The sequence below is a fragment of the Parasteatoda tepidariorum genome, chromosome 8 (assembly GCF_982258835.1).
Source record: "Parasteatoda tepidariorum strain Cologne lab strain chromosome 8, Ptep-v5.0, whole genome shotgun sequence".
Classification (NCBI taxonomy): Eukaryota; Metazoa; Arthropoda; class Arachnida; order Araneae; family Theridiidae; genus Parasteatoda; species Parasteatoda tepidariorum.
The window spans coordinates 100,633,281-100,660,724 of record NC_141762.1 but is presented as its reverse complement, the minus strand read 5'-3'; the positions used below and the strand labels follow the sequence as shown (position 1 = coordinate 100,660,724).

At 30.5% G+C, this 27,444-nt stretch overlaps 2 protein-coding genes across 6 annotated transcripts in view; one reads left to right on the top strand and one right to left on the bottom strand.

Moving 5' to 3' along the window:
- LOC107456501 (uncharacterized) overlaps window positions 1-24,404 on the top strand; it is a 29,152-nt gene extending 4,748 nt beyond the window's left edge. Inside the window, exons 1-3 of one of the 2 annotated variants that reach the window (XM_016074372.4) lie at window positions 5,468-5,624; window positions 21,612-22,388; window positions 23,741-24,404. In XM_016074372.4, coding sequence (XP_015929858.1) covers window positions 5,617-5,624; window positions 21,612-22,388; window positions 23,741-23,876 — 921 coding nt within the window. In that variant the 5' untranslated portion in view covers window positions 5,468-5,616 and the 3' untranslated portion in view covers window positions 23,877-24,404. Of the gene's footprint in view, window positions 1-5,467; window positions 5,625-21,611; window positions 22,389-23,740 lie in introns of those variants that run through there. The other variant, XM_087149453.1, reaches the window with a different exon arrangement.
- A 1,229-nt stretch (window positions 24,405-25,633) lies between these two features.
- The window catches only part of LOC107456498 (uncharacterized), a 47,003-nt gene continuing 45,192 nt past the window's right edge, over window positions 25,634-27,444 (bottom strand). For all 4 annotated transcript variants that reach the window (XM_043048671.3, XM_087169503.1, XM_087169504.1 and 1 more), the window contains 2 exons: window positions 25,984-26,109; window positions 25,634-25,896 (listed from right to left, as the gene is read on the bottom strand). In XM_043048671.3, coding sequence (XP_042904605.3) covers window positions 25,765-25,896; window positions 25,984-26,109 — 258 coding nt within the window. In that variant the 3' untranslated portion in view covers window positions 25,634-25,764. The remainder of the gene's footprint in view (window positions 25,897-25,983; window positions 26,110-27,444) is intronic.

Genomic DNA, 27,444 nt, shown 5'->3' with positions numbered 1-27,444 from the left:
TGTGTCCACCTCTTTCTCCGCCGAAAATAGAACACTTGAAATAAAACTACTTTTTGGAAAAAGAAGAAACTGAAATGTAATCTTGATATACCGTATTTTTCTGGATGATACCTAATATAGTGTTGGGAGCATGACGATTGTTGTAAATAGGCGAATAAAATAAATAAAGACATTGTTTTCGTTCATGCGTGAAATGAAAAATATTTTCATTTTTACACGGCGGACCACCCTGTTGTAAATTTTATATTTTCTCTCTCTTATAGTTTTCAAGAGCGGAGTCGAATCTTTTAGGAGACACTTACTGAAATTTCTGAAACAAATTTATTGAGTTAGAAGCGTCAATGGAGGGTCTGAATTTAGATAGAAAATTTCGTTTGTCACTCCTTTTACAGAGCGCTCTTAAATTTATAAATTTGGTTGTATGAAATTTTTTTTCACTCGCATTAAATGAGGTGCGATAATTTAGATTTTTATTGAATGTAAGGGGGGGGGGGATCATGGAAAAGGTATCGTTTGCGAAAATGAGAAGTAGACGAGGATAAATTAAATGTACTTAAAGAAATTTTTTTTTTTTTAAAAAAAATACCATTTTTAACAGCCACGGGTATTTCTGAGCATAAATATACTTATTCTTGTTAAAATAAAATAATCTACCGAATAATCTGGAGAGGGGATGGCACCCCCGCATTCGGTAGCCCAACGACCTGCGCGCGAAGTCGAGCACTTTACGGTAGAACAGTTTAACGAGGACCCATACCGCACACCCTCTGTCCCCACGCAAAGTGATCCAAGTGGTCACCCACCCGCACACTGACGGAAGCCAGTGATGCTTGACTTCAGTGATCTGCTGGGAACCGTGTCTTAACGATCAGTCCACTGCGGGACCAGCGTTTGTTTTTGACAAGATTCTTAAAAATATTCATTTAGGACTGAACACTATATATACGAGTGTATATTGCAACTTCTTACATTTGATATGTTTCAAAAAAAGAAATTCCATCTTTTATCCATCATCCATCTTTATTATTCCATCTTTTTATTTTTCTAATTTTAGAGTCACATTCAAGGAAAAAAACTTGATCAGCGAAGCGAAAAATCGGAAGTCTAAGTGACGCAACTTTTTCTGTTTCCGCATGAAAACGAACGTTTTTATTCGTCTTCCATTCCTTTAGACCTACTAATCTCAATTGTTTTAAATTTGTTTCTTTCCACCACTGAAAATAGGCATAACTACTGTTTTTTTTCTCCGGGTAATCCTGTTTTCATGAAAATGTTAGCCACAGGAAACCAAACTAACAATAAAGTAGCATCAATACCCTCAGGATTATCAGGAAGAGAAAATAAGATGGATAATTACTTTTTTTCACAAATAACACTGCTTCCAAGAAAACGTTAGATAGAGGGTAACTACCCCTCTAGCAGAAACATTCCCAGCAGCTGCAAATTATTATTACCCATGCAGATTATTTATTTTTTTATGTAAAATTTTTCCTTATTTTAAAAAAAGCAAACAAAGAAATGCAAGAGTGAAATTACTGAAACTCCATTTTAAACATTTCTAAACTTGTTTTAAAAACACAAAAACTAAAGATTTTTTCTTCTGTTATTTGACTAAAGGCTGAATTGTATAGGAATTTATTTTAATTATTTTAGCATCGCTGTCTAAGAAGAGAGAAAGGGATACTAGATTGCGTTAGTAGCTTAATGTGTTATCCAAACTGCACCAAAATGCACATAAAAAAAAAATTTAAAAATTATTATACTGATAACACATGCATGTTTGATTTTATTCTTTGTCAGATTAAGTCTTCACCTTTTTTTCAAATAACTATTTTCTCTATTCCAATTTATAACAATTGGTTTCAGCATTTTTATCTATAGCGTAGGTTCAAATAGTGAGTGTCCCCTTCCCCCAGAGTACGCGATTCAGATTTTCAGAGGAAGAAAGTACTGAGGAGAGTTTTATTGAAGTTATACTTCTTATGCGACTTCCAACAAAGTTGCGTTAAACGTTTAACGCAACATTTTTATTGGCCGGGAAATCGCGTGGTAGGATCCAGTTTTCCCTCATTCATTTCCATATTGTTTTGGCTCTCACTAGCATAAAAATAATAAAAGTCATAAAAGTATTGTTTTTCTATAAATATTTTTTTAGTTTGTTTTGATACGCATATAATTTAACAGGGTAGTATTTTTTATTTTCAAACTTAGTGGATAACAATTGTAAAAAATGAGTGAAAACAATCCCACGGACAATGCGACTGATTTAAGGGTATATCAAGGTACGTCTCTTGTGAATATCAATTGATTGTTAGATTTTCTCTTCTGAAATTACCTTATGACGCATTCACATACATTATTAATACAAATACATTTTCCAGGGCGAGACGATGAGGCAACCACAAGCTCTTCCACTGGTTCAAGAGGTCGACGAGGGAAAAATGCACAATATTACCGTGATTACAGAGCACGGAAGGGAGTGGAGCAAGAAAAAGAGTCGTTGAATAGAACTAGTGATTCTTCTACGACTGCTGATTTTTCTACAATTAACGTCGCAGGTTGCGAAGTTTAACTTCTTCCGCGCGGAGGGACTCCACGCACTATTTTTTTAAATTTTATAACCGTCGTTGAACAGCCGACCCAGTTTTTTGGGTTTACTACCACTAATGTTCAACTCCGAAGCCTTGTCATTTTAAACAAAATCCCGAAGTCAAGGGAACTCCTGGATCGAGTATTGGGAGAAATTTGCTTTCGTGGAGTTAGCCTGACGGCAAGGGGAGTCTAACCCATGATCCGTCTACCACTGAGTATATTTCACGTCAGTACTGTGGTCGGCGCAAGCCGGATGCGGAATTCGCATCGACTGGGATTCGAACCCGGTTCGCCGCATTGGAAGGCGAACGCTCTATCCCCTGAGCCATTGCTGCTCAATGAGGAGAGTTTTATTTTATAGTTTATAACCGTCGTTGAACAGCCGATCCAATGTATGGGTTTACGACTACTAATGTTCAACTCCGCAGCCGTGTAATTTTGAACCCAATCCAGAAGAGAAGGAAACTCCTGGACGGATCAGTACCCCCAGAGGTATTGATTTGTAATGGGAAAATGGATGACTTTGCGATTGAACAGATTTAACGTGCTTCAGTCACCATTTACTAGACGGCCGGCGAGGATCGAACCCACGACCTCTTGGACATGGGCCCAGTGTCCTACCGACCAGGCTATCCCGGCCCTTACTGAGGGGAGTTTGAGAGAATCGTTAAATGATTCAGTGCACATTAAAAATCATAGATATTTTGGTTCAGTATCGAAGAATTATTTAAGATTCTAACTCGCCATATAATATTTATTATTAAAACTGCTATGTCTTTAAAATTGTGTGTTGCCCGAAAAAAGATGAAGACAATACTAACTTGACGATTTTAATGTTAAAACTCTTCTACCCTCGTGACTTTCCTAAATTTCACTTAAAAGGTTGATATATTCTTTAATTTAAGTAAATATGCAATGAAAATCGAGAAATTTAGGATTTGAGAACATAATTTAAATTTTGTTCTTTTTTTCTCGTAGTTTTAACTTCTAATATATTTTTAAGTTAACTTATGTACGTTTTCTCTTTTATTTAAATATTCAAAGAGATATTAACAAAATATAATTAATTTCGGATATCCTATACTGTTTATTAACACGTTCACGCCGGGGTGACCACCGGTGGGTCACGCTAGATTGTCTCATCTTGGCAGCGCACCGGAGTAAAAACTAGTAACAAATAAATTTCATTTTTTTGTTTTTTTCCGGGAATAATAAAAATCCATAACTACCAATTATTTTTAACGGATGCAATTTTTATATTGAATTGCTTCTTCACCGTGATAAATTTCCTTAGAGTGAATTGTTATTGTTTAGAATAGATTAACTCCTCCCGAATATTATCTAGTATTGAAATAGTTCTTCAACTAGTATTTTCTCTTTTCCCGTACCAGTATTTTCACTTTTCCCGGCGTTGATATTATCTGCACTAAAAAATGCAGGGGTTGCAGTGCAGGTTGACCTGTAGTCTTAACAGCAGAGTGACGGGCCAAAAACTTATTTTGAATTAAATTTGAAGAAAAAAAATTAAAACAGTCTAAATTTTTAAAATCAGTGGTGAATTATTTAAAGTGTTGGAAACCCATTGTCTATAGTAAGCGACATTGTTGTACTGAAACTTCTACGAAAAATTTGCTTCCGTAAATTTCAGATAAAAATATCTATTTTAGTACCTTTGATGGCTTGCGCACCTTATTTGTACTTCATCACACTTTTCAACTGTGTTCAAGAGTAATAGTAAACAGTGCGCCCGCGCCGTCATTGCATGCGTTGCTATGGCGACCGCTGCTGTTTGATAATTTTTTAAAATTCTTTTTTTCACTTTTAACTTTGTTAAGTGGGGTGAGTTTACTTTTGAGATATGGGACCAGAGAGATCCCATAAATATTTCTTGAGTTGTGAATAAAAGATAATTTCATCATTTGAACGATATTTTTGTTTTTATTGTTTTAATTAAGAATCAGAAATTCTAACCTACAGTTCAAACTAGATCGTTTTCAATGCTAATTCAGGTGAATATCACAAAAAAAGCAACAACAACAAAAATCATATAGGCAAAGACCATTTTGCCTGAGGGTAACCTGTGATCGCCTTTCGGCGATCAAAATTTTTTTAATTAATTTTTCCTACTAACGAAGTATAATTTAGAAAGAAACTGAGCAATAAATTTTTAAGACCTGTTTTTTTTTTTTTTTTTGGAGAATCATTAAATTTGCATAGTGTATGGTTTTTTTTTTTTTTTTTTTTTAACACTGGAAAGTTTTTCTAAATTTGATTATTAGAAATGGACTTATTCCATTTTTAAGAAAAAATTGTTTTGGCGACAAAATTTTATCCAAAATTCAATTAATTACTTTAGCGCTAGAAAGACTGAAACTTAGTATATAGTACCTATATTGCCCAAAAGCAGTCAAAATGACTGCATCGTGGAAGAATAACTAATGTGTAAAGAAATTTGTTTAATTAATTTTAAATATTTTTTTAATTTTATTTACAATTATATAACAAGTTACTAATATATATCATGAATAAAAAAATTTACTGCACTTGGAAAAATAAATAATTTATGCATTATTATTAGTACATTTTTTGCAAATGAAAAAGCAACTGAAAAGCAGTCAAAACGACCTGTGGACATTCTAGTGCTAAAAAAAAAAGAAGTTCGACTTAAAAGTAGGCAGTTGCGAACAAAATATGAGATCAATAATTTGCAAAAATTTTATCTTTTTTAAAAAAAAAACGAAAGAAAAACATTTGGAACATTTAAGAAGGGCCATTTAAAACACATTCCTAGTTTTAATGAAGCCAATGCTCATGAAGGAAAGATTTGCATCTTAAGCGGGATAATCAGCCAAATGTGGCGTGCGTAGGTGGAAGAAGAAGAAGATGCAAAAGAGAAGAGATGTAGGTAGAGGGAATGAGGCGTGACAGAAACTATAAAGGAAGCTGACCTTGTCCCCCAAAATTCATTTGTAGTGTCAATACCTTTCAAGTCAAGGTCTTTTCTCTCTCTTAATTGGATTGAATATGGGAAGGTAAGTTCAAACAATGTTTCCAATTGTAATTAAAAATTAATTAATTCATAATCAAACATGCATTGTTTATGTTTTTACCGTGTACACGGATGCCAACTGCTCCGCTTCATGGAATTGTTTTTTAATAAAGTGGTAGCAAATTATATAGTAAAATTCGTCAAGGAAGGATAGTTACGCCTGCTTTTTAATAGAGTAACCAGTAGATGGATGCTTTAACGTTTATATGATACTTATAATTTTTGATACTTGGTGAGGAAAAAATTACTTAAAATGAAAAATTCTAAACTAAAAGTAACTTAAATTTCGCTACCACCAGAAAGTACTACTATTTTATAAAGCGGAGCAAGTTGGCATCTCTGCGTGTATTTTTTAACGTGCAACAAATATAGCACATTGTTGAATAGTTCGAAAAATTTACGGAATTTTTCTTATGTGGTAATTTTTTTAATTTTTCGTTATTATGCTAAAATACACCAACGGTTTATTATAAACGTTTGAAAATATCAAATATATCCTAAAAATTTGATAATTTTTATTTAGATTTTCTTTAAAAAAATTAAAACTTTTACAGTATTTTGCGCTATATTTCCTCAGAAATTGATAAAAAAAATTGCGCTCTTTATTAAATTGAATTGTCAAAGCGGGTTTTACAATTCAAGCATAATATTATGCTTGTTTTATAACTTTTCTGCAAAATCCTTAATAACTCATCGATGCAAAAAAAAAAAGGGTTTCCTAAAAATCTTTACAAAAATATTTAATGTTTATTGTTTTTAAAATCATATTTTGTGCGTTTTTATTTTGAAATTCATAAGAAATATGCCTTATTATTACATAGACATTATTTTAAATTACAGAATTTTTATTTAGATTTTTAAAAAAAAATAAAACTCTTACCGTATTTTGCTCTATATTTTCCGCAAAAATTGATTTAAAAAAATTACGATCTTTATTAAATTGAATTATCAAAGCGGGTTTTACAATTTAAGCGTAATATTATGCTTGTTTTATTTATTTTATAACTTTTCTGTAAAATCCTCAAAAACTCATCAACGCAACAAACGGTTTTCCGGAAAATCTTAAGAATATATTTCATTTTTATTCTTTTTAAAATAATATTTTTTGAGTCTTTCTTTTGAAATTCATAAAAAATATGCCTTATTATAACATATTTTATAATCGTCGTCGAACAGCCGACCCAATTTTCGGGTTTACGACTACTAATGTTAAACTCCGTAGACTTGTCATTTTGAACCCAATCCAGAAGACAAGGGAACTCCTGGATAAAGTATTGGGAGAAATTTGTCTTCATGGAGGACTTTTTTCGATGGAACTAACCAGCATTTGCATTACATCCTTGGTTTCTTCAAATGATGTAAATTTCTGCTCAGAGAGACTACGTGCCATCGACCGGATTAGGTGATAATCTGAGGCGGCAATGTCTGGTGAATACTGCAGGCGGAGTAGAACTTCCCATTGAAGTGTTTCCAAATAACAAAATCGACGTTCAATGTCTCTTGGCGAAACCCAACTTCCTTGTTTTGGGATCATTCCCAATGATTTTATAACTATGTGAAATTGAAAACTATGTGCTAACCCAATGATCTGAAAACTATGTGCTAAGTCACTTTATATTTTATTTTATAACTGTCGTTGAACATCCGACTCAATTTTTTGGGTTTACGACTACTAATGTTCAACTCCGTAGCCTTGTCATTTTGAGCTCAATCCAGAAGACAAGGGAACTCTTGGATCGAGTATTGGTAGAAATTTGCCTTCACGGAGGACATTATTGATGGAGTTAACCAGCATTTGCGTTACATGGAGAGAAAAACCACGAGAACCTCCCACGGTTAGCCTGACGGCAAGGGGACTTTTACCCATGATCCGTCTACCACTGAGGATATTTCACGTCAGCATTGTGGTCGGTACCAGCCAGGTGCGGAATTCGAATCGACCAGCCATTACTGGGATTCGAACCCGGTTCACCTCATTTGAAGGAGAACGCTCAATCCCATGAACCACCACGGCTCTCTTAAATTATTAACAAAATATCTTCTTCAAAATATCTTTCTTTTAAATCGCCCTACTTAAGGATTATTGTAATCAGCTTATGGAAATCCACTCTGATTGGATAATTCTGATTGGATTCGAGCACTCTATCCCCTGAACCACCACGGCTCGAAATAAGATATTAGCAGTGAAATAAATAAAATAATATTTCTTCCATATTACCGTTCTTTACTATCTAACTATTCTACTTGCTTTAGCTTTATTTTTATACACGTGAAAATGACGTCGAACAATTTTGTATGCTTAATTTTACCCGAAAAAATGATCTTGCAAATGATACATTTAGACTATAGGTGCGGATTTTAACTGGTATCGAATATTTTATTTTATTTCGATGAGGTTAAAGAACTGCACACCCCTTTCATTCATGCATGCCTCTGCTGGGTATTTGTTATCATAAAAAAGAGTCCTATTTGAATTTCTTAAAAATTTAAATAATTTCAAGCAATTTTTTAAGTAATGTTCGTACTTTTTTTTTTTTAAAAAAAGGCTCAAAATAATAAGGATTCTCCACAAATTTACTTTAAAATTATTAAACAAGATTTATTAAAAATGACACTGGTATCGGTGGGAATCATCCCCCATAAAAGCATCTTTTCTTTAGAAAGTTTTCCTTTCTTGCACAATATTTTGGTGTATTAACATTATATTGTAAGGAGTTGTCATTTGCTATTTAACTCTGTCTCATGATACAAAATAAAGTTATAGCAAAAAAACCTAAGACAAAAAAAAAAAACAAAAAAAAAATTGTGATCGCTTTTTTACGATCACTGGTTACCCATTAGTCAAATAATTTTTTCTTTCTGGTTTGACTGCGTTAAACGCCACAACATTTCAAATCATGGGTTGCAAAACTGTTGATGTTTGTCGTCGGATTCGCTTTCATATCCTGGCTATATACGTGTTTCAAGACGTCCCAAAATACTTTCCCTTCTTCAGCATTCATATTTACATCGAAATCAACGTCAAGCAAGATATTGTAAGTTAACACTAGAAAGACTGAAACTTAGTCTATACCTATATTGCCCAAAAGCAGTCAAAATGACAGGATTGTGAAAAAATAACGAATGTGTAAAGAAATTTGTTTAATTAATTTTTAATATTCTGTATATTATTTACAGTTTTGTAACAAGTTATTAGTAAATATTAACAATAAAAAAATTTACTTCACTTGGAAAAAAATAATTAATGCATTATTATCTGTACAGTTATCTGTATGTACATTATCTGTACAGTTATTATCTGCAAATGAAAAAGCAGTCAAAATGACTTCCTTGGGCAATCTAGGGTTAATAATAAAAAGAATACAAAAATACTTTAAATTATTATTAAATACATTAAGAATGACTGTTGGTGAAAATAAAAAAAAAAATAAAGAATTCTAAGAAAATTATCAAATATGCGGTAGCCATAGCAACGCATGCAATGACGACGCATGCGCACTGCTTACTATTACTCTTGAACATAGTTGAAAAGTGTGATGACGTCCAAATAAAGTGCGCACGCCATAAAACCCAAAACAAGATCCCTTTTGCCAATGGATTAAAAAAAAAAAAAATAGCTTTCTTAAAACTGTTCATATCTCCATAAATAACTAAGCTAGGATTACTCAATTTTGCGCAATTATTGCATAAAATAACCAAAATAATTGTTACAAGTTACAAATCTATACCTACATTTTTTGGCATATAGTGTTGTAATTTACTGTCTGTTCCACAAACCTCTAAAAGCTTTAAATTTCAAAGAGAAGTACGAGAAATTGCATGATCTAAACACTTCCGAAGTTATAAAATGATTATTTAATTACTTATTGAGAAATATGAAAATATGCTCAGAAGTGTTTCCATTATTTTTTCTACCCTCTGTATATGTTATACAAATTTTTTGAGCTTTAAATTTTGCTATTTAAAAAATTAATTGTTTTTTAAAATTTAATAACTCATGAATTTTTTTACTGTGCAAGCTTTAAAAAGTCAAATATATTCTTTCATGAATTTAAAAGTTAAGAAATCCGAAAGAAAAAAAAAATAGGATGAATAAATAAGCACAAATTTAAATTAATTCAATAAAATGAAACTTAAATACTTTGTAAATATTTTGCATAAATTTGACTTTTCCTAATAAAACTTGAAATATAGTTATCTAGAAAAAGTTAAAAATGTTGGAACTTAACAATTTACTCTTTATGCTGTGTGAGTGTCAACTTTTTTTTTCTTAAGTATTATCACCCTTTTTTAATCAAAATTTAGGTGTTACTTAATGCTGCCCTAAATTTAGTCAAACATTTTGAAAGTACTACCAAACTTAGCCTAAGTAACTCAAGAGAAACTATTTGTCCAGACGTTCAGTAATTTTGAAATAAATTGCGTTATAATTTCATTATTGTTAAATATATATAAAGTTAAAATACGGAGAAAGCATGGAATATAATAAAAATTAACGAAAAGAGCAGAAGAAAAATTATTGAAATAAAATATTTTTTAAAATACTTAAAAAAATTTTATTATTTATTTATTTAAAAAAGCCAAAAAAAAAAACAAAATAAAGAAAAGATATAATAACTTCATTTGATCACACGATTATAGCAGCAGAAAGGAGTGCTCAAGGATATATAATCGTGTGAGCTGATGAAAAGATATCTTTTCTTTATTTTGTTTTCATGTTTTTTGAAATAAATAAATAAAAATTTTTTTTAAATATTTTAAAAAGTATTTTATATTAATAATTTGTCTTCTCTTTTCATTAATTTTTATTATTTTCCCTGTTTTCTCTATATTTTAACTTATTTTATGAGTACTATATGCTTTTAGTTTATGCGCAGTTAGTAAAACATATTCTCTTATTTTTCTTCGTTTTTCTCTCTTTTCTTTATTGTACTATATTGTGTGTGTTCTCCCTATCTTTCACTATATATATGTATATATTAGAAGGAGATAACGCCCTCGAGCATACATTGAAACTACGTCACTGGTCGGAAATGATAGTTTATATGTAATTTATAGTTTTTACACGATATGGACATTAACTAAAACTATTTTTTATCGCTTCCGCTTTAAGGAATAACCCTGATTTAAACTGAAAACGATTATTGAACACAACAACGTTCCAAAGAGCACAACTTCATCAGTTACTCTATCTATCGCCATTTTACTAAAAGTATCCCCCATTCATCTTTTTTTTAAAGCGTGGTTAATTGAGTGTGGAAACTTGGCATTTTCTTTCACAAGTGCGATGAACCGTTGTTCGAATCTATTTTTTTTTTCCTCCTTTAAATTTCTTGAATTTTGTATCGTTTGAATGGAATGTTTTATGCCAAGAATTAACCTCAAGTCCACACATTTGATCGAATTTCTCTGCTCTGAATGTTTTAAAAATTGCAAAAAATAAATAAATAAATAAACATCACTTGAAGATTTCATGGCAGACGAGCGCAAAGTTATTTACATTTCAACACGTGATTAAAGCCGTCACATTTTTAAGATGATATATGCGGAAGAACAAAAGCTTGCTCACGCAACTGTACAACTCACTGAGTTTTTATTTATTTTTTTAAAGCTTTTTTAACACTTAATGTATACCTATTTTTACCATAGCCAGTCAAATGACCAGACTTTTAGTTTCTTGATTGAATGTAGGAAGTATGAAAGTTAGGAAGGAAATAAACTTAAAAAAAATAACTTTATTATAATTAACCAAAATTGTATAGTGCCAATTTTCATGTAGTACAAACACAAAGAATAAGAATTTTTAATTCATTGCTCAACGCAGTTTTTACATATACCGGGTGTTTCCATTGTACATTTTCAGCAAACATATTTCTTCTAATTATTATTATTTCTATAATTCTTATAATTATAAGAATATATAAGAATAATAATTCTTATAATTAATGTCATTTCTTCTAACAGCCTGTGCTGCCTTGATTGTTTCGATATTTTTCTGGGTAAAAACTAACGGTTGAAAGTATAGCTATGAAGTATAGCTATCAAAATAAAATATAAGCTACTTACCAAACCATTTAGTTTTTGTCACTTTTTCATGCATAAAAAGGTAAATCTAAAATTTTAGGTACTTTCTTCAAATTTGAATTCACAGTTATTTTGATGGAACTAATTACGCAACAGTCTTTGAAGAAATGTGCAACTCATCGAATGTAATACATTGAACACGTATTACATCGTCATTTCTGATCCGATAACCTTATAAATTGTTCTCCCGGTCAAATGACCGGTAGTTACAGAAATAGGTATACGAAATAGGCATAATAGGTATATATATAGGTATTCGAAGCAAACAAATTACAAATAATAATAATAATAATAGACTATTAACTGTATATAATTGTTAGAAAAAGTCATGATGTCAAATGTGCCAAAACGATAAGATGATAAGCGCGTTTTCGATGAAAAAGTTCTTAAGCGGTCATTTGACCGGTTATGATATGTTTAACGTTAAAAGAAAGCGTGTTGTTTGGTTTTGAGTGAAACAGAACACTTGTGTTAAAGTAATCAATATTTATCAACCGACGTTTTCTCAACAACCCTCTGAGTGATTAGTTTCAGAATTCTTTTTAAAAAACCATTACAAAAGGCTATTTAAATAAAGAACCCTATAAATATCAAGGCTTCGGTCCAGGCACGAACTTTTAACCTTTTTCCGGCCAAGTAAATATTTATTTAGAAAAACCGTTATAATACCTATAAAGTGATCTGAAATTTTAACAAATATATATATATATATATATATATATATATATATATATATATATATACACACACACACACGCACACACTGAAAAATGGCTGGTTCTAGTTTTCTCCGGGGGGGGGGTCAAAGAAAATGAAATAATTGCCATAAAAAACTGATGGTTAAACGTTATTTAAGAAATAAATAAACGTAACATATTTTTTTAATTATTTGTAAGTTTCATTTTGAAGCTTTGAACTTAAAAAATTTAGCAAACAAATAGAAATAAAACTTATTTCCTTTATCAGTTCAAAATGTGAACTTCGTGTTTCAAAACTCAATCTTAATGGTTCAAGGGAGTGACCTCAAATACACTAATTGCTTTTATACATAATACATAAATTTATTTATGATGAACAAGACGATATTTTAAGCTAAAAAAATCAGACACGAAAACGCACATGTTCTGTATAAACAAACCCTTTTTTTCCCCCCGACAGATTCGGAATTTTGACCACCAAAATATAGGATGTTGCAGACATTTGGGAAATATGGTTCAATAGTTTAATCAGGAAAATGGATAAAAGTTTGGACTCGTTAATTTTAATTTTACTTCTTACGTATTTCACCATATCTACTTTTTAAGCGAATTGGAAAATTTTTTGCACACAATTATATAAAATTCATTTATTTAAAGACAATTTTATGGAAAAAATAATTTAAATATTTATAATTTTTATTACTTTATTTTTTTTATTATTTTCTTTAATAATAATCAAAAAATTTTTATCTGTAAGACATACAATTTTTTGCACCATTTTAAAGGATACAATTTCACATCGCAAAAGACAAACTTTGAGCGAAATCGGTCGATTAGTTCCTGAAAAATCAAATTTTAAAAAAGTCATATTTTTAAAATTCGATTTCTCAGGAAATACTCGACCGCTTTCGCCTTTCTTTGTATTTTGCAATATGAAATTGCATTCTTTAAAATTATGTAAAAAATTTTATGTCTTACAGTTCATAATCTTTGTGGCCATTATTGATTAAAATAATAAATATTTAATAAAATTTTTATTTTGCTTGGTTTTATCATTAAACAAGCAAATTTTAGAGTTGTGTTCAAAGTTTCTTTTTTTATTTTTAAAAAACTTGCTTAAGAAGTTCTCGTGATATGGCGAAACACGCCAAAAATAAAATTAACATTAAGGGTTTCAAACTTTGGATAGCTCTCCTGACCAAACTATGGGGACCATATTTCCCAGGTTTCTGCTGCATCCTATATTTTGGGGGTCAGATAAATTCTCGGTATCAGATAAATTCCAGAAAGAACATTACGTGGTAGCAAGTGTTGTCGACGTCACCCAATTTATACTTTTATAGTTGTCTGATACCACGCACCCTTTCCCCCCCCCTTCCAATTCCCACTATTAGTTCACCCTCTCCCTATATCTTGTTCAAATTTTCAACCGTTAATAAAATAGTTTTTATTCATCCATTCAAATTCAAATACATTTTTTTTAAAACTTGTAGTAAATCACTCTTGATGCTAATGCAGTTTTTTCTAATATTAATTAATTAATTAAATAAAACTTGTAATTAAACTTAATTGTAGTTAAAATTGTAATTGTAAAAGTAACTGAAATAAAATTGTTCTTTGTTGACCTAAGTAGGAATTGATTTTTTTTTTTTTTTTAAATTCATATTACTTGTTTCAAAGGAATGCAAAAAAGAAAAATGTGGAGGAAAGCACCGTTAAAGTGAAATGAAACAGAATTTTTTTTATTATTTTTTATCACCCACTGCTATGTCAATGACATAAAAATGTTTCCCTCCCAAATGTGTGTCAGGACCTTGAACCTCGCTTAGGGTTATCGTCACACAGAAACCGCCCACTTTTTTGACCAAGTTCTCTCTTTCTCGCATTCTAGAAATCTCAATTGCATTTATTCAAGATTATGTTTTGGGGAAATTATTTTTAACGACCTGCGTTGTGCCACAATATTTATTATTTATCGCCCTGTATAACTTTCGATCTAATGATCGGATTTTCGCGTACTAAGTGTCGATCTTAATAGTTTCTGGGTGTGACTTCAAATATACTAATTAATTGGTGCTAACTATTAATTAAGTTACGAAATTAGACACAAAAACGCACTTTTTCTGAATAAACATATATTTTTTATGTAAACATATTATTATATAAATATATAATAAACATATAAATGAATCATAAATTGGAGGCTAACAAGTTTGATATATTTGGCGATAGTCCTAAAAAGCAGCCAAACAAAGTCATCAATTCAATGTTTTAAGCTGACCCATAGACTAATTCAAGAGAGAAATACCTAATTTTACTCCGTTGCTGAGCAACCAAGTTCAGACAATAAAAAAATAAAATTTAAATAATGTTCTGTGATTGCTCGGAGAGATTTATTTATTAATAGTTAATAGAAAACATCTCGAAGTTTCTAAACAATAGACAATCTTTCAGCTTGATTGTATAGTAATTCTAATGCACATTCACGAGGTTTTATATAGTTTACGACATTTCTTTTTTCTATAACTGAAGGAATTGCTAAATGCTAAGCGGAATTTTTAAAAATATAAATATATGTTACGTTTAAGAATGACATATTGAAATAATATGTTGCATATTGATTCATTGTTTAAAAAATCGCATGCTTAAAAATTCATCAATATGATTCATTGTTTAAAAAATCGCTTTATTTTGCCAAATATTTATATCGTTTTCTTTGGATAAAAATCGCTTGGAATTGCACTTCTCGTTGATCTTTTTATTTCGTTTTCGTGCTACAAGCATTGTGGATGTTTGACCCCAAATTTAACTAAAACACATATTGCATAAATTGTAAATAAAAGTGAATAGCATTTATTAAATGTGTTTATTCATCGAACTATTTATTTCGCTTCACCCTATATTTCCTGACTTACGCAATGAGTCGATGTTCTCAACTAACCTTTCGTTCGAAAACGTAATCTTGTAAAAATGCTAATTCATTTGAGGGATAACGGAAGAAGCGAAAATATTTTTTTGCGTTCCTAGCTTTTATGTTTTTATAACCTCTTGCTGGGTGTAACAGGTCAATCGTTAACTTTTTCCAGCTATAATGCAGTAGGGAGCCGGATATCGAAAGGAGCTTTCAGCTGTGTTTAAACCCCGCAAATATTCGTCGCGAAGCAATAAAGAAACAACTTCTTTCAATATCCGAATTGGAACAAAATGCTTTATTTTTTAGAGATACAGAACACATGCCATTAAAGCTACCACTTACGTTCTTAACTACAGCACCTGGCCAAATTATTAGACACACTAAAAGATTCTGTGTAAAATCTTAATTATACAGCTTTATAGTTTTTATGCGACTGAAACCATTTTGCACTTGTTTACGTTCGCATATCAATGGGTTAACATTGGAATGCAATATATTAAAAATAAATACAAATAGGAAGTATGCAGAAATTTTCCTGAATAAAAACCCATTACATGTATGTTTAAATATAAAAGTATTGGATATAAACTCGTGCAAAACATGCTAATTATTAAAACACTACAGTGAGTCGAATAATATGGTCTAATTATTTTAATATACTATCATATTACCTGATATAATACGTATTCTATATTTATATAACATATCGTCTAATTTATCCAATCATCAAAATTATATTACATATCGTGTAATTTAACCAATTGATACACAAGTACAAGACGGTTCCAGTCGCATAAAAACAATAAAGCTGTAGGGGAGAGTGGGGTCAATTGTAACATTTTTTACTTAACTATTTTTAACTAACAAAATATCCAATATATTATTAGTATTAATTGACAGACAAGTAAAGTAGACTATCCTCTACTAGAAAAAAAACAAATACCTGATTTTAAATGTTATTATATTAGTTATTAACAATTTTTGACAGTCGTGCACTTGTTACAATTGTCCCCACTTACGGGGTCAGTTGTAACAGTTCATAAATTCAACTAAAACATAGTTAATTATACATATTATCATAGTTGTGATATATTTTTTTATTGATCAAAATAGTAGTGATATTTTAGGAATAAAAATAATAATGAGCAGAGACCTAAAGGGTTAAACTTTTAACTTTAAGGGGTTAAAAATTTTAATTTATGCTGTGAAAAGTGACAAATAAAATAATGCGCATGCAACATAATATAAATGATATAGGAAACTATTGGTGGTTCTTAAAGGGTTAAGTAATGGTTTGTAAACATAAGATTATTTATTTTCAGCTGTTACAATCGTCCCTTTACTTATTGTTACAATTGTCCCCAAGACGCCATTTCAGCTTCATTTGTTAAAAACAATGCTAGTTAATTGACAAAACTAATATTTTTTTTTTATTGAAATGTTAATTAAGGTGTCCACTTACATATTCGGTTACTAATTTTTATTTGTTTAAACAAAATTACTTTGCTACAATATAATATTCTAATACCAAAAAAAGTACTTGCGTGGCGTGAAAATATCTTTTGTTATGTAACTCTTTCAAAAGTACATAAAAATGGTTGCCATCAGGGGTATACATGTAAATTTATTAAATACACCTTGTGCGCCACCTAGGAACCAAATCTAGAACCCGACACTCGAAATTTTTGCTCTGTTACAATCGTAACCTGTTACAATTGACCCCACTCTCCCCTATAGTATCACCTGATAATTAAGATTTTACGTAGAATCTTATAGTGCGTCTAATATTTTGGCCAGGGACTGTAAATAAAATAAATCAATGACCTTTTCAGGAAAAATTTGTTCCCGAAACCTACAACAAAAAGAAATGTCTTTTCCTAATCGAACGGGAACTTAGACTGAAAACAAATTTAAAATCTAGAAAATAATGTGTGTGGGTGTTTTTTGTTTTGTTTCAATTACGTCAATTTCGGAAAAAAATTACAAAAATGCAAGTTTTTTTAAACTTTAATTGTTACTTCAAATATGACGACAATTTTCATTTCTAACAACGGAGTGAACGCTATTGGCTATAATTAAATTACTATTTTTAAAAAAAAAATTTATTTATGCGGTTTTAGTACCGTTTTTCAAAAAATACCGATAGCCTAAAAATAAATAAATGAATTTATAGTAAACATTTAAAGATGCATTTTCAAAATTTTTTTCTAAATTTTTATCTAAAAACAGATTTTAATGCTATTCAGAAGAAACCATAAATGAACATTGTTATTCAAATAATATTCAGCAGATTATTTAATTACCAAATTCATTTTTAATTCGATAGAATAATAAGAACGTTGATCTCTTTGTTGAAACAGGTCATTCCATTACGTTGGAATTACTATGTCAAAAGGTCCCGCAGTGACCCCCGTTAAGACACGGTTCCCAACATATCACCGATCATCACTGGCTGCAGTCAGTGTGCGGATGGGTGACCACTTCGATAAGTCAGTGTAGGGACCGAGGGTGTGTGGTATTGGTCCTCGTTAAACTGTTCTACCGTAAAGTGCTCCACTTCACGTGCAGGTCATCGGGCTACCGAAGCGGCGGTGCCACCCCCTCTGCAGAGGATCAAAATTGTGATGGCATGTCTTCGGATCATCCCCAGGGATGTTTCCCAGACAGTCGCCAATAGCCCATTGTGCAGTTCTAGTGCGACGTAAATGAATTACAATAACAACAATGTCAAAAGAGCTCGCAATATCCTTAAAATAATTCAAATAATGAATTTTTATCGATTTATTTTGATTTTTAACGATTTCAAATTTGAATTTTTGTCGAATAAAAAGGAATCCCTAAAAAAGTAAAGGAAAATCGACTAGGAAAGGAAATTTTTTTTTTTTTTTTTTTTTAAATTTTTGTCAATATTTTGATTTTTAAAAATCTACTTTTCTGCATCCAAGAAGTAATGGACCAAAAAAAAAATTTCTCAATTCTTAACTTAACTGAAAAATATTTGATTGGCAAGTGGTATGTACTAAATTTACCTTTCTCGTCAGAATGTATGCCTCGGAGCCCAATCAAAATTTATTTTCTATTTCGAAAATATTCATTTCATTTTAGGAAAATACACAAGGGACAAGCAATGAATGTGTCAACACACATGACCATTCGATTTTAACAGGGTGCGTTGCCAGTTCTTTCAACAAAAAATAAGCTCTTTTTAAGCACTATATGCATCAACAAAATGCAAATTAATTTTCACAAACTTTATGTAATCATGAGAAAATAGCTAGTTTCTGATAAAAATAACTCTTTTTCTTGATTATATTAGCCATAATAAAATGATCGAGAGATTTTTCGGTTCGATATCAGAGGGTGGAAAATGAAGCCTGAAGTGGGGAATATCTTGCAAAATGCAGCAGAGTTGCGCATGAGAGTGCAAGAATCTCACCGAACCCAGCTCAGTAGACGCACATGCGGACTCGCAAGTATTTCATCAAACTTGTAAAATGATTGGCGCTTTCATACACTATGGACCGACGATACGCCGAAATAGATTGTAGTTGAATGAATTGTAAAAAGGTTGAATGAACTATGTGAAAAGCACGCTTTAGCATAATACGTGGCGAAAATCGACATGGTAAAGAAAAGCAATCTAATTTTCGAAAAGGGAAAATTAAGCACCTTTTAAAAACGTCCAATAAAAAAAAATCTTTAAGGGCTTTTAAGAAACGTCTATCGAAAATAAGCACCTTTAAGCACTTTTTAAAAAACGGTACGCACCATGTTTTATGTGTTGCTTCCAATTTAGAAACAATTTTAAATAAGTTTCCTAGTTTATGTTCTGTATTAATCCCACTCAGAACATTTTTATCGTTGAGATTTTGTTTCGTTGAGATTTTGTTTGTGACTTGTTACATTGAAAAAAGAAAATTTTTTGATATTCTTTCATATGCAAGATTAAACAAAACAGAATCTCTTTTTTTTAGAGAAGGAACACCCAAAACACATCGGAAAAATATTTGTAAATAAACAGCACGTCTATCGTGAATCTCATCTTCCTATTAGAGTTAAAATTTAATGCCCGCGAAATTGCAATACTAAATTTAATAATCTAATATGAAAGGTCTATTTAAACTTTAAATTCAATACTTTTCTGAATCATATTACATTAAAATACACAAAACGTCTACAGAAACACATAGTGTTATATAGTTTAATTTTGCTAAAAAAAGTTTTTTAACAACAATTTTTATCGAAAAATTTTAAGTTTCAATCAAAAATCATTATATTATTTATAAACTAAAAAACTTAAAATAAAGAATGCTTAAGATGGAAAAAAATTATTTTAAAAATTCTATATTAAAATTAAAATTCTATATTAAGGTTTAAAAATTTTGTTTTTTTGTCTTAAAGTTCTTAATCAGACGTAGAAAACCATTCCGTAGAGATCTATCATCAAATAAGAAAAAAATATTTACAAGCAAATTTTTTATTGTAAAAATCATAGCACTCTTTTTAAATCCAGAGAATTCCAACATGAATTGTTCTTCGTTTGGAAATTTTATTCTCAAATAATATATACGTAGGTTATCCCTTCATTACTTTAAGATGACAAACCGCATAATAAAATTTTATAATTGTAAGATCACGATATGAATTTCAATATGTAACTTACAAACAGAATAGCTGAATTCTAGTTGAAATTAATCATTCGAATTTTTAAAAAAAAAAAAAACCCAATACGGGAGAAGATGTTAGCAATTTTTTATAAACGAACTGGGGGGGGGGTGGTAAAGTATCAAGTTCTCTGTAAGGATTAGAAGAAAATGGACATTTAGGTTAAGTTTAGCTAGAGCTGAATCCGCTATAAAAGGGTTAAATCCACAGTTAGAAATCAACCGAGTGAGTGGTCTTATCTTTTTCTTCATGCTTTGAAAAATAAAATTAGTATCTATATATGCGAAAAACAAGCCCACGATTAGAGGCAGGGTCGTTTGAATCCACTACGAAACTGGTACACTATAAAAACAAGATTTATTCCCAACGCAATTGCTAAGGAAAGTCAAAACTGGTAACGACGTTTCATGATTAATACATTTGCATAGCTGCCAACATGGATAGGAAAAAATCCTGTAGATTTTACAAAATAAGATAAGTTTAATGATAATTATTTCATAATGTACTAAGGGATTTTTATAGTCATCAAGAATATATATCCTTTAAGTCCTTATATATATCCTTTATATATCCTTATAGTCATCAAGAATCATATAGCCTTTAGAAAATTTGCAATATTTTCCAGTTATGATTAACATTAAATGAACTTTAAATGTTATGTATTATGTTTACTAATAATTTCAAATAGTAATAGGCATTTAATTCATCAAAGATAGTTAAAATATTTTTAATTAATTTAAAAAGTGAGTTCTGAATAAAAATAATCTGAACATTCTAGAAGAAAAAAAAGTTTTGAGCTGATTTCTATAAGTGAAGTTCGTTTCCTTGTGTATTACTTATTTAACTATTCAAGCAAGCCAGCAATGATCTGCACAAAAATTTTATTTCAATAGGGACTTTTTTAAGAAAATTACTCAATTTTACGGAATTTTCTAAAATGTGCAAACACTACGAGAATTTTAATTAAACCAGTAGACCAGGTGAAACTGGCTGAAATCCAGTAGTCTACTGGAAAATCCAGTAGAGTTGGTAGCTATGCATTTGGTAAACGTGAATCTAAAGAAAATTTGTACCATCTGTTGAATAAAGCTTCGTTGATTCAGCTTAGTTATTGCGATTTGAAAAAAATTTTATTATAATTATTTGTTAATTTTCTAATTTAATATAATTCTACTACCAAAATAAGTAAGCAAAAAAAATTTTTTCTTCTTCTAATTAGCGAAGGGTTGGTTATATTACATTTTTTCCAACCGGAAGTTTTAGATATTTTATAATCCTTTTGTTTATATAAAGCTCCACATCCATGTAAGAAACGCCTTTTCTTACATGGAGGAAAAAAATTCTTGAAAATGATCTATAAGTTATTGAATGATCTTATAACTAATTAAACATAGAATGATTTTATAATTAATTATCTTGTGGGGAATGAGTAGTCATCGACCATGTCAACCTTCATCTATGAAAAGGTACTCCACCATAGAATCGAGTTAACATGTCTTAAGACTAGTGAATTGGAATTATATATTTGTGATGGTAGATACACTACAATCTTATAACTAATTAAACTTATAATTTTCCAAATTATTCTAATCGTGTCATTGTTTTTCAGTACAATGAAGAAACACCTCTTTTTCATTTTCCTGCTGTCAACAACATTGCTCGTACAGGCAAACGAAAAACCTCAAAAATCCACTAACGAAACAATTTCCGCCACAAAGGAAGAAGTTTCCAACAGAAAAGAGAGACTGAACGTCCTGAGCAATCTTGGAGGAGGATTGATTGGACTTCTCGGAGGTGGAGGAGGAGGCAGCAGTGGAGGCAGCCAGGGAAGTTCCGCAACTGGGGGCACGAATAGCCCCGCTCTGAGTATTACTCAGGGTCTCAAAGGCATCCAGAATATCCAGAAGTTCATATCCAGATTCCAAAATGTGATGGGGGCACCCTTTTCTTTCCGTGGAGTGTCCGATACCATGGCTACTCTGACGGGTCTTTTGGCAGCCGTTGGCGGTGGATACCTCACATATGTCAGCATGGTGGCTCTATTCGGAAGCATGATGGATCCAAACAATGCTGCCTACCAGCATGCTTATTCTGCACCTCCGCATCAGTACGCACCTCCTCCTCAACATCTCAACATCCACGGCGTACCATCCGCAGCAGGAGGAGCAGCTGGCTACAACAGAAGACAATCGGACAGTAGCAGTCTTTACTTTGGGTCGTACGATCTCGGCAAGATGTTCCAGTCTGTGACCAACTTCAACTATCCGGAAGGGGCTTTCAAAATGTTGAGAGTGAAAGACGAGGCTTGTAAACAGAGAGCAGTTTGTGAATTCGAAAGATATCTAGCCAAGAAAGGCGTTGCCTCGGTCATTCTTAAAGGAGTCAGGTAAAGCTTCCATGATTATATTTTTATGATGATGAAACTGTTTTTTTAAACCCCGGCATTTAAGATTGTTTCTACTCTTAATTAAGCTTAATCGAATCACTTTTTACACTTTAATTTTTATACAGGGTATCAGCTACATTTTAGATTTTCAAATCCATGACTAATTCCAAGAATTTTTCATGACGAAGTTACTATTTTCTCAGACAAAAACACAACAATAAATTTAAAAAGGCATTATAATAACATTAATGGAAATGATAGGTATCACCAGAACTGTTATACTCTGAATCTTCATATTTTTAGATTTTAAATTTAGAAAACAGCGTATAGAAAGAGTCGAAGCAATATAATAGATGAAAAAAATACAAAATCAATTTTTTTGTTTCTTTTTTTTTCTGCAGAATTATATTCTAAAGATACTTCTCTTGCTCATTGCGGAATTAAAAAAATTGGCCGACGACTGGCTTGATTCAGCTAGAATTTTAAATTGATAAAAAAAAAAAATAATAAATAAATGAAATAAAAATGATGAAATCACTGAAGTTTAAAAGATAATTTGCTTTAGAAATAATGTCCTTTCTTTCATTTTTTGAAAGAACACCATAATTTTTAAAGAACACGATAAAAACATTTTAAATTTTAATAAAATATGACTGTGAGTGGGGATTTTGTTACAAATTCAGGTATTCGGAACATCGTGAAATTGGGGGGGGGGGGGGTAGATATTTCGGTGACCTAAATCTATGACCTTACATGATTTTTTTTTTAAAAATAATTAAAATCATGACATTTCATGAAAAATTTTGTTCAATACCGAAATCCATGACTTTCCAGGTGCGTGAATACCCTGCTTATGTCACAAATAACTGAGAATTGCATTAGAAAGATTTTAATAATTAAATACAATTATTCAGCTTCTAAAATCATATTTTTGATAATAATATTTGTGCAATAAGTACTGAAAATTAATTATTTCCAAAATGTCTGTTAGTGGTGCGATTTAGAAAATCAGTTGATTGCTTCGAACCAATACCCCCCCTAAATCTTACCCTCCTAGAAAGTTTGAATATTACGTGATGTCGCTTTACGTGACGTCATGTTAGGGTATATATGATTTCATGAGTTACCAGTAGATTAAGGGAAAAAATAGGAAAATACACGAAGATTTACGGAAAAAAAACGTTTCTTAGTTTTCTTCATTTAATCTAGCCTTTTTTTGATATAAAATGTTTGATATATTTGATACATTTATTAATATTGATTTGCTTATTTGATAAACTTAATAGCTGTTAAGACCACATAGATTTTTTTTTCTAATTTTGAGTGATTGGTGCAATGTCAATATTTTTCAGTAAAAAAATCACCGGCATGGAAAGATACATTGACGCTGCGTATAGAGGAATCGCCAATGAAGACTGCAGCTATGCTTTTTCAGCGTGCCCCTACTCACTCGGACAAACATTGCTCAAATCCATCGGACTCAACTGACCTCAAGAACTCATTCCAGAGACAATTATTTGTTAATAAAAGAATCACCCGTTACTTCAAGGAATCTGATGAAGACTGCTAACAATTGATAATTGGTGATGATAGTAGTGGTCCATAACTCTGACGATAGCACCAATTCAGAGATCACCATGAGTCATTGAATTTCAATTTCGGGATATTTCATTCCTTCGACAATTGTGTTACTGAACTGAAATAGACTAAGCTCTTCATTTGATATGGTGTTATCCTGATGACTTAAGAAAGATTGATTTTTTTAAGTGTGGATTATACGGTGATAAAAAGTGACTTCTAATGTGTTCATTCCCAACAACTCATCCTTTTCTGTGGCCCACAAAAGAAATGCATCACGCAATTGTGTGCTCTCTTGGACTTAATTTATTGAATGTATATTTATTGTTGTGTATACGCACATGTTTAAGAACTGCTGGTAGTTTTTAATTTTTTCATACACGTACTTTTTTTATTTTATTAAAATATTACAATAAAAAGTCTTTTTATTGTTGCAAATGTCTTATTTTAATCTGAAGAATCGAAAAGAGGGAATAAATCCAATCTAAATTAGGAACTAGAAATAATTTTATTATAATCAATTTAACTGGTCTTATTTTATTGGTCTGAATATTTTGTAAGCACTAGATTAAAATTATGCTACTTCTTGAAGTCTGCAAAATTTGTAGTAAAACGGCTGATCCCAGGAATAACCACACATCTACGAAAAATGAAGAAGCGCTATTGCACGGTATAGTATAGTGAACAATAAAAACGCGTCCTTTAAAAAAAATTTTAAAAAATAAAAATAAAAACGAGTTTCTTTTGCTAATTTCAAATAACTTTAAACACGAAGGTAGGGGCTTTGCCACATAACTTAGATCAATCAGAAATATTATCCCTATTCGAATATAATATTTGAAGAACTGACTGTGATTTTACGATAATAATAGGCCACACATATTTTTTTAAAAATATTCTTATTAAGACAACGGTAACACAGGTTATTGCAAAAATAGTTTTATCGTTTGATGTGATGAAGGAGCCACACTACAAGATGGCAAACCACAACCAAACTGGTCATAACAGGAAGTAAAATTGACTTGACTAAATGTTCAAGTTTACTAAATTTTTAATAATAATTTATTTAATAATAATTTTTTAAGCATCATAAAAATATTAAAATCGCGTCAACGTTAAAGAAGAAAAAAAAAGACCCTAAGCATAAAACAGTCTATTAAAACTGGAAAATAAAAATTAGAACATTGATGGCTTAAAATACCTCTTATGAATGAATATTTTTAAGCCATCTTTTTTATCTAGCTCTTAGCCAAAAATTCTCGACTTGAGAATGATGAAATGAAACCAGTAATTTAAGATAGCTTTTTGGAAAAGTCTAGATTTAAAATACAAAAATATTTTTTTATTGATAATATAAAAAATAAGCTAAAAATGCTAAATGAAATATGAAAAAAAAAATTCAGGCATAGTTTTTATGCACATATATTTCTGCTGAATACAATTCACAAATCGGGGAAAATATTAAAATGTACAAATAAAAATATGCATCATAATTATAATTTTTCGAAACTATGAAACTCTATTTCTAAACATCTTTGTTAATATATATAATTATATTTTTTGTTGCACAACACAGTATTTCACAATAAACGTTCCAATTGTTTCTTTTTTCAAATGAAAACTATAGTTTTATGCTCTGTTCGAGAATGTAGCATAGAACAATCGCATTATTTTATTCAATTTTATTTCAGAATGTCAAAAATTCATTACAAATATACTTTTACAATATACTTGTTGAAAAGTGGAACCATGAATTAGAATATTTAATAGAGGAAGATATATTCGAAATGTCTCATTTTCAAAACCAAGGTTTACGAGTGTCAGATGACTTATGAGTGTTCCTTTCCTCAGAACGTTTCGTAAAAAATTTTCTCTGAGCAGGAGCAGGTGAGTCAGTGGTTAATTTCCAAGGAGAATTCTCTAGCCTAACCTGAGTATTGAATATAACAACATTTTATAAAAGCACTCGTTTTAAATAACTTTAACTTAAGGTTATTTAAATTCAAACAGCACTAACCTTTGCATTCGAGAAGTCATGATGTTTTCCAAGATTCTTCGATAACTGAGGTTTCAACGAAGGAGATTCATGGAAATTGTCCATCTTTTTACGAGGTGGTAGTCCGAATTTCCTACGTACCATATCCTGAAAAACAATCTATCTATGACTCTCTCTATATATACATATATATATATAGCATAATAAATAAATAAAAATTAAAAAAAACTCGAAGTTCATTTTAATTCGCTACTCGCTTTATAGATTTCATTTCATGTTTTATTCTGTTTTTTCTTTATATTTTAATTTCTGTTTTTACTTATTGTGTTCTATTTTATTTGGTGTAATTTTTTTGTAAAATTTTTTGAGTGCTTCTCACACTTTTGTATTGATATATTTTGCTTTGGCTATATTGATGCAATATTAGAAAACACTCTGTTTTGTGGATATAATCGTGTGAGCTTATGAAAAGATTATACCTTTTATTTTCCGGATTTTTTTAAAATTTTTTGTTCCTTTTTTCCCGGTTTTTTGTTATTTTTATTATTATTTTTCTTCTTTCCCCTTTTTTCATTGTTCTGTAATTTTTCCCTTGTTTTCTCTACATTTTGAACTCATATATATTTTATTATTATTCTTTGTGTTTATATATATATATATATATATATATAGACACAAAGAATAATAATAAAATGAAATAAAATCGAAAAACTTTTAATGGGAAAACGTACAGGTGTTCATCAGGACACATCCTCTACGATAAATGCGATATTTCTGAATATATGTATATATATATATCTTCAGGATGCATTCCTTTACGAGAAGCATTTCAAAGGAAGAATAATTATGTTCAGATAAAAATTACTCTATAATACGTTTTTATGCCTCGGGAAAAAAATTTAGTCACTGTAAATGAGCTGTAATAGAAAAAAGAAAAGCAGAAAACAAACTTACCAAAATAGAGTAAAATTTTTTAAAAAAATCGTTAAAATTAGGTTGACTAATCTAACAGTTAATAAAAATTGCTAAGAAAGGAGAGAAAAAATAATGCATTTGCTATAGGTTTTATCGTATAAATAATTGATAAAAAAAAATAAACAAAAATTCAGTGCTGCCATCTATGGAATAAACACTTCAAAATAGTTCTTTAAGAATGGAAAATAGGATAAGAAGTTATAGAAAATTCAATAAATTATAGAATTAAAATTGTAAAATCATTAAAAAAAACATTCATATTAGTAATATTTGTAGGACAAACGCAAACTAGGAATAAACGATTTTATTTGTTTCCCTTCTTTTGATTGTGAGGGTGATTGTTCATAAGGCAGAGCCTTCATAAATGGATAGGAAGCAGTTTATAGACGTTATTTTTAATTCATACATTCTTTCACAAGAGTATTACCAGAATTCATCGGGGGTGTCCGTTTATAGGTTAAGAACCCCTTATCCATACTTACTAACAAAATAATAAAAAAATATGTA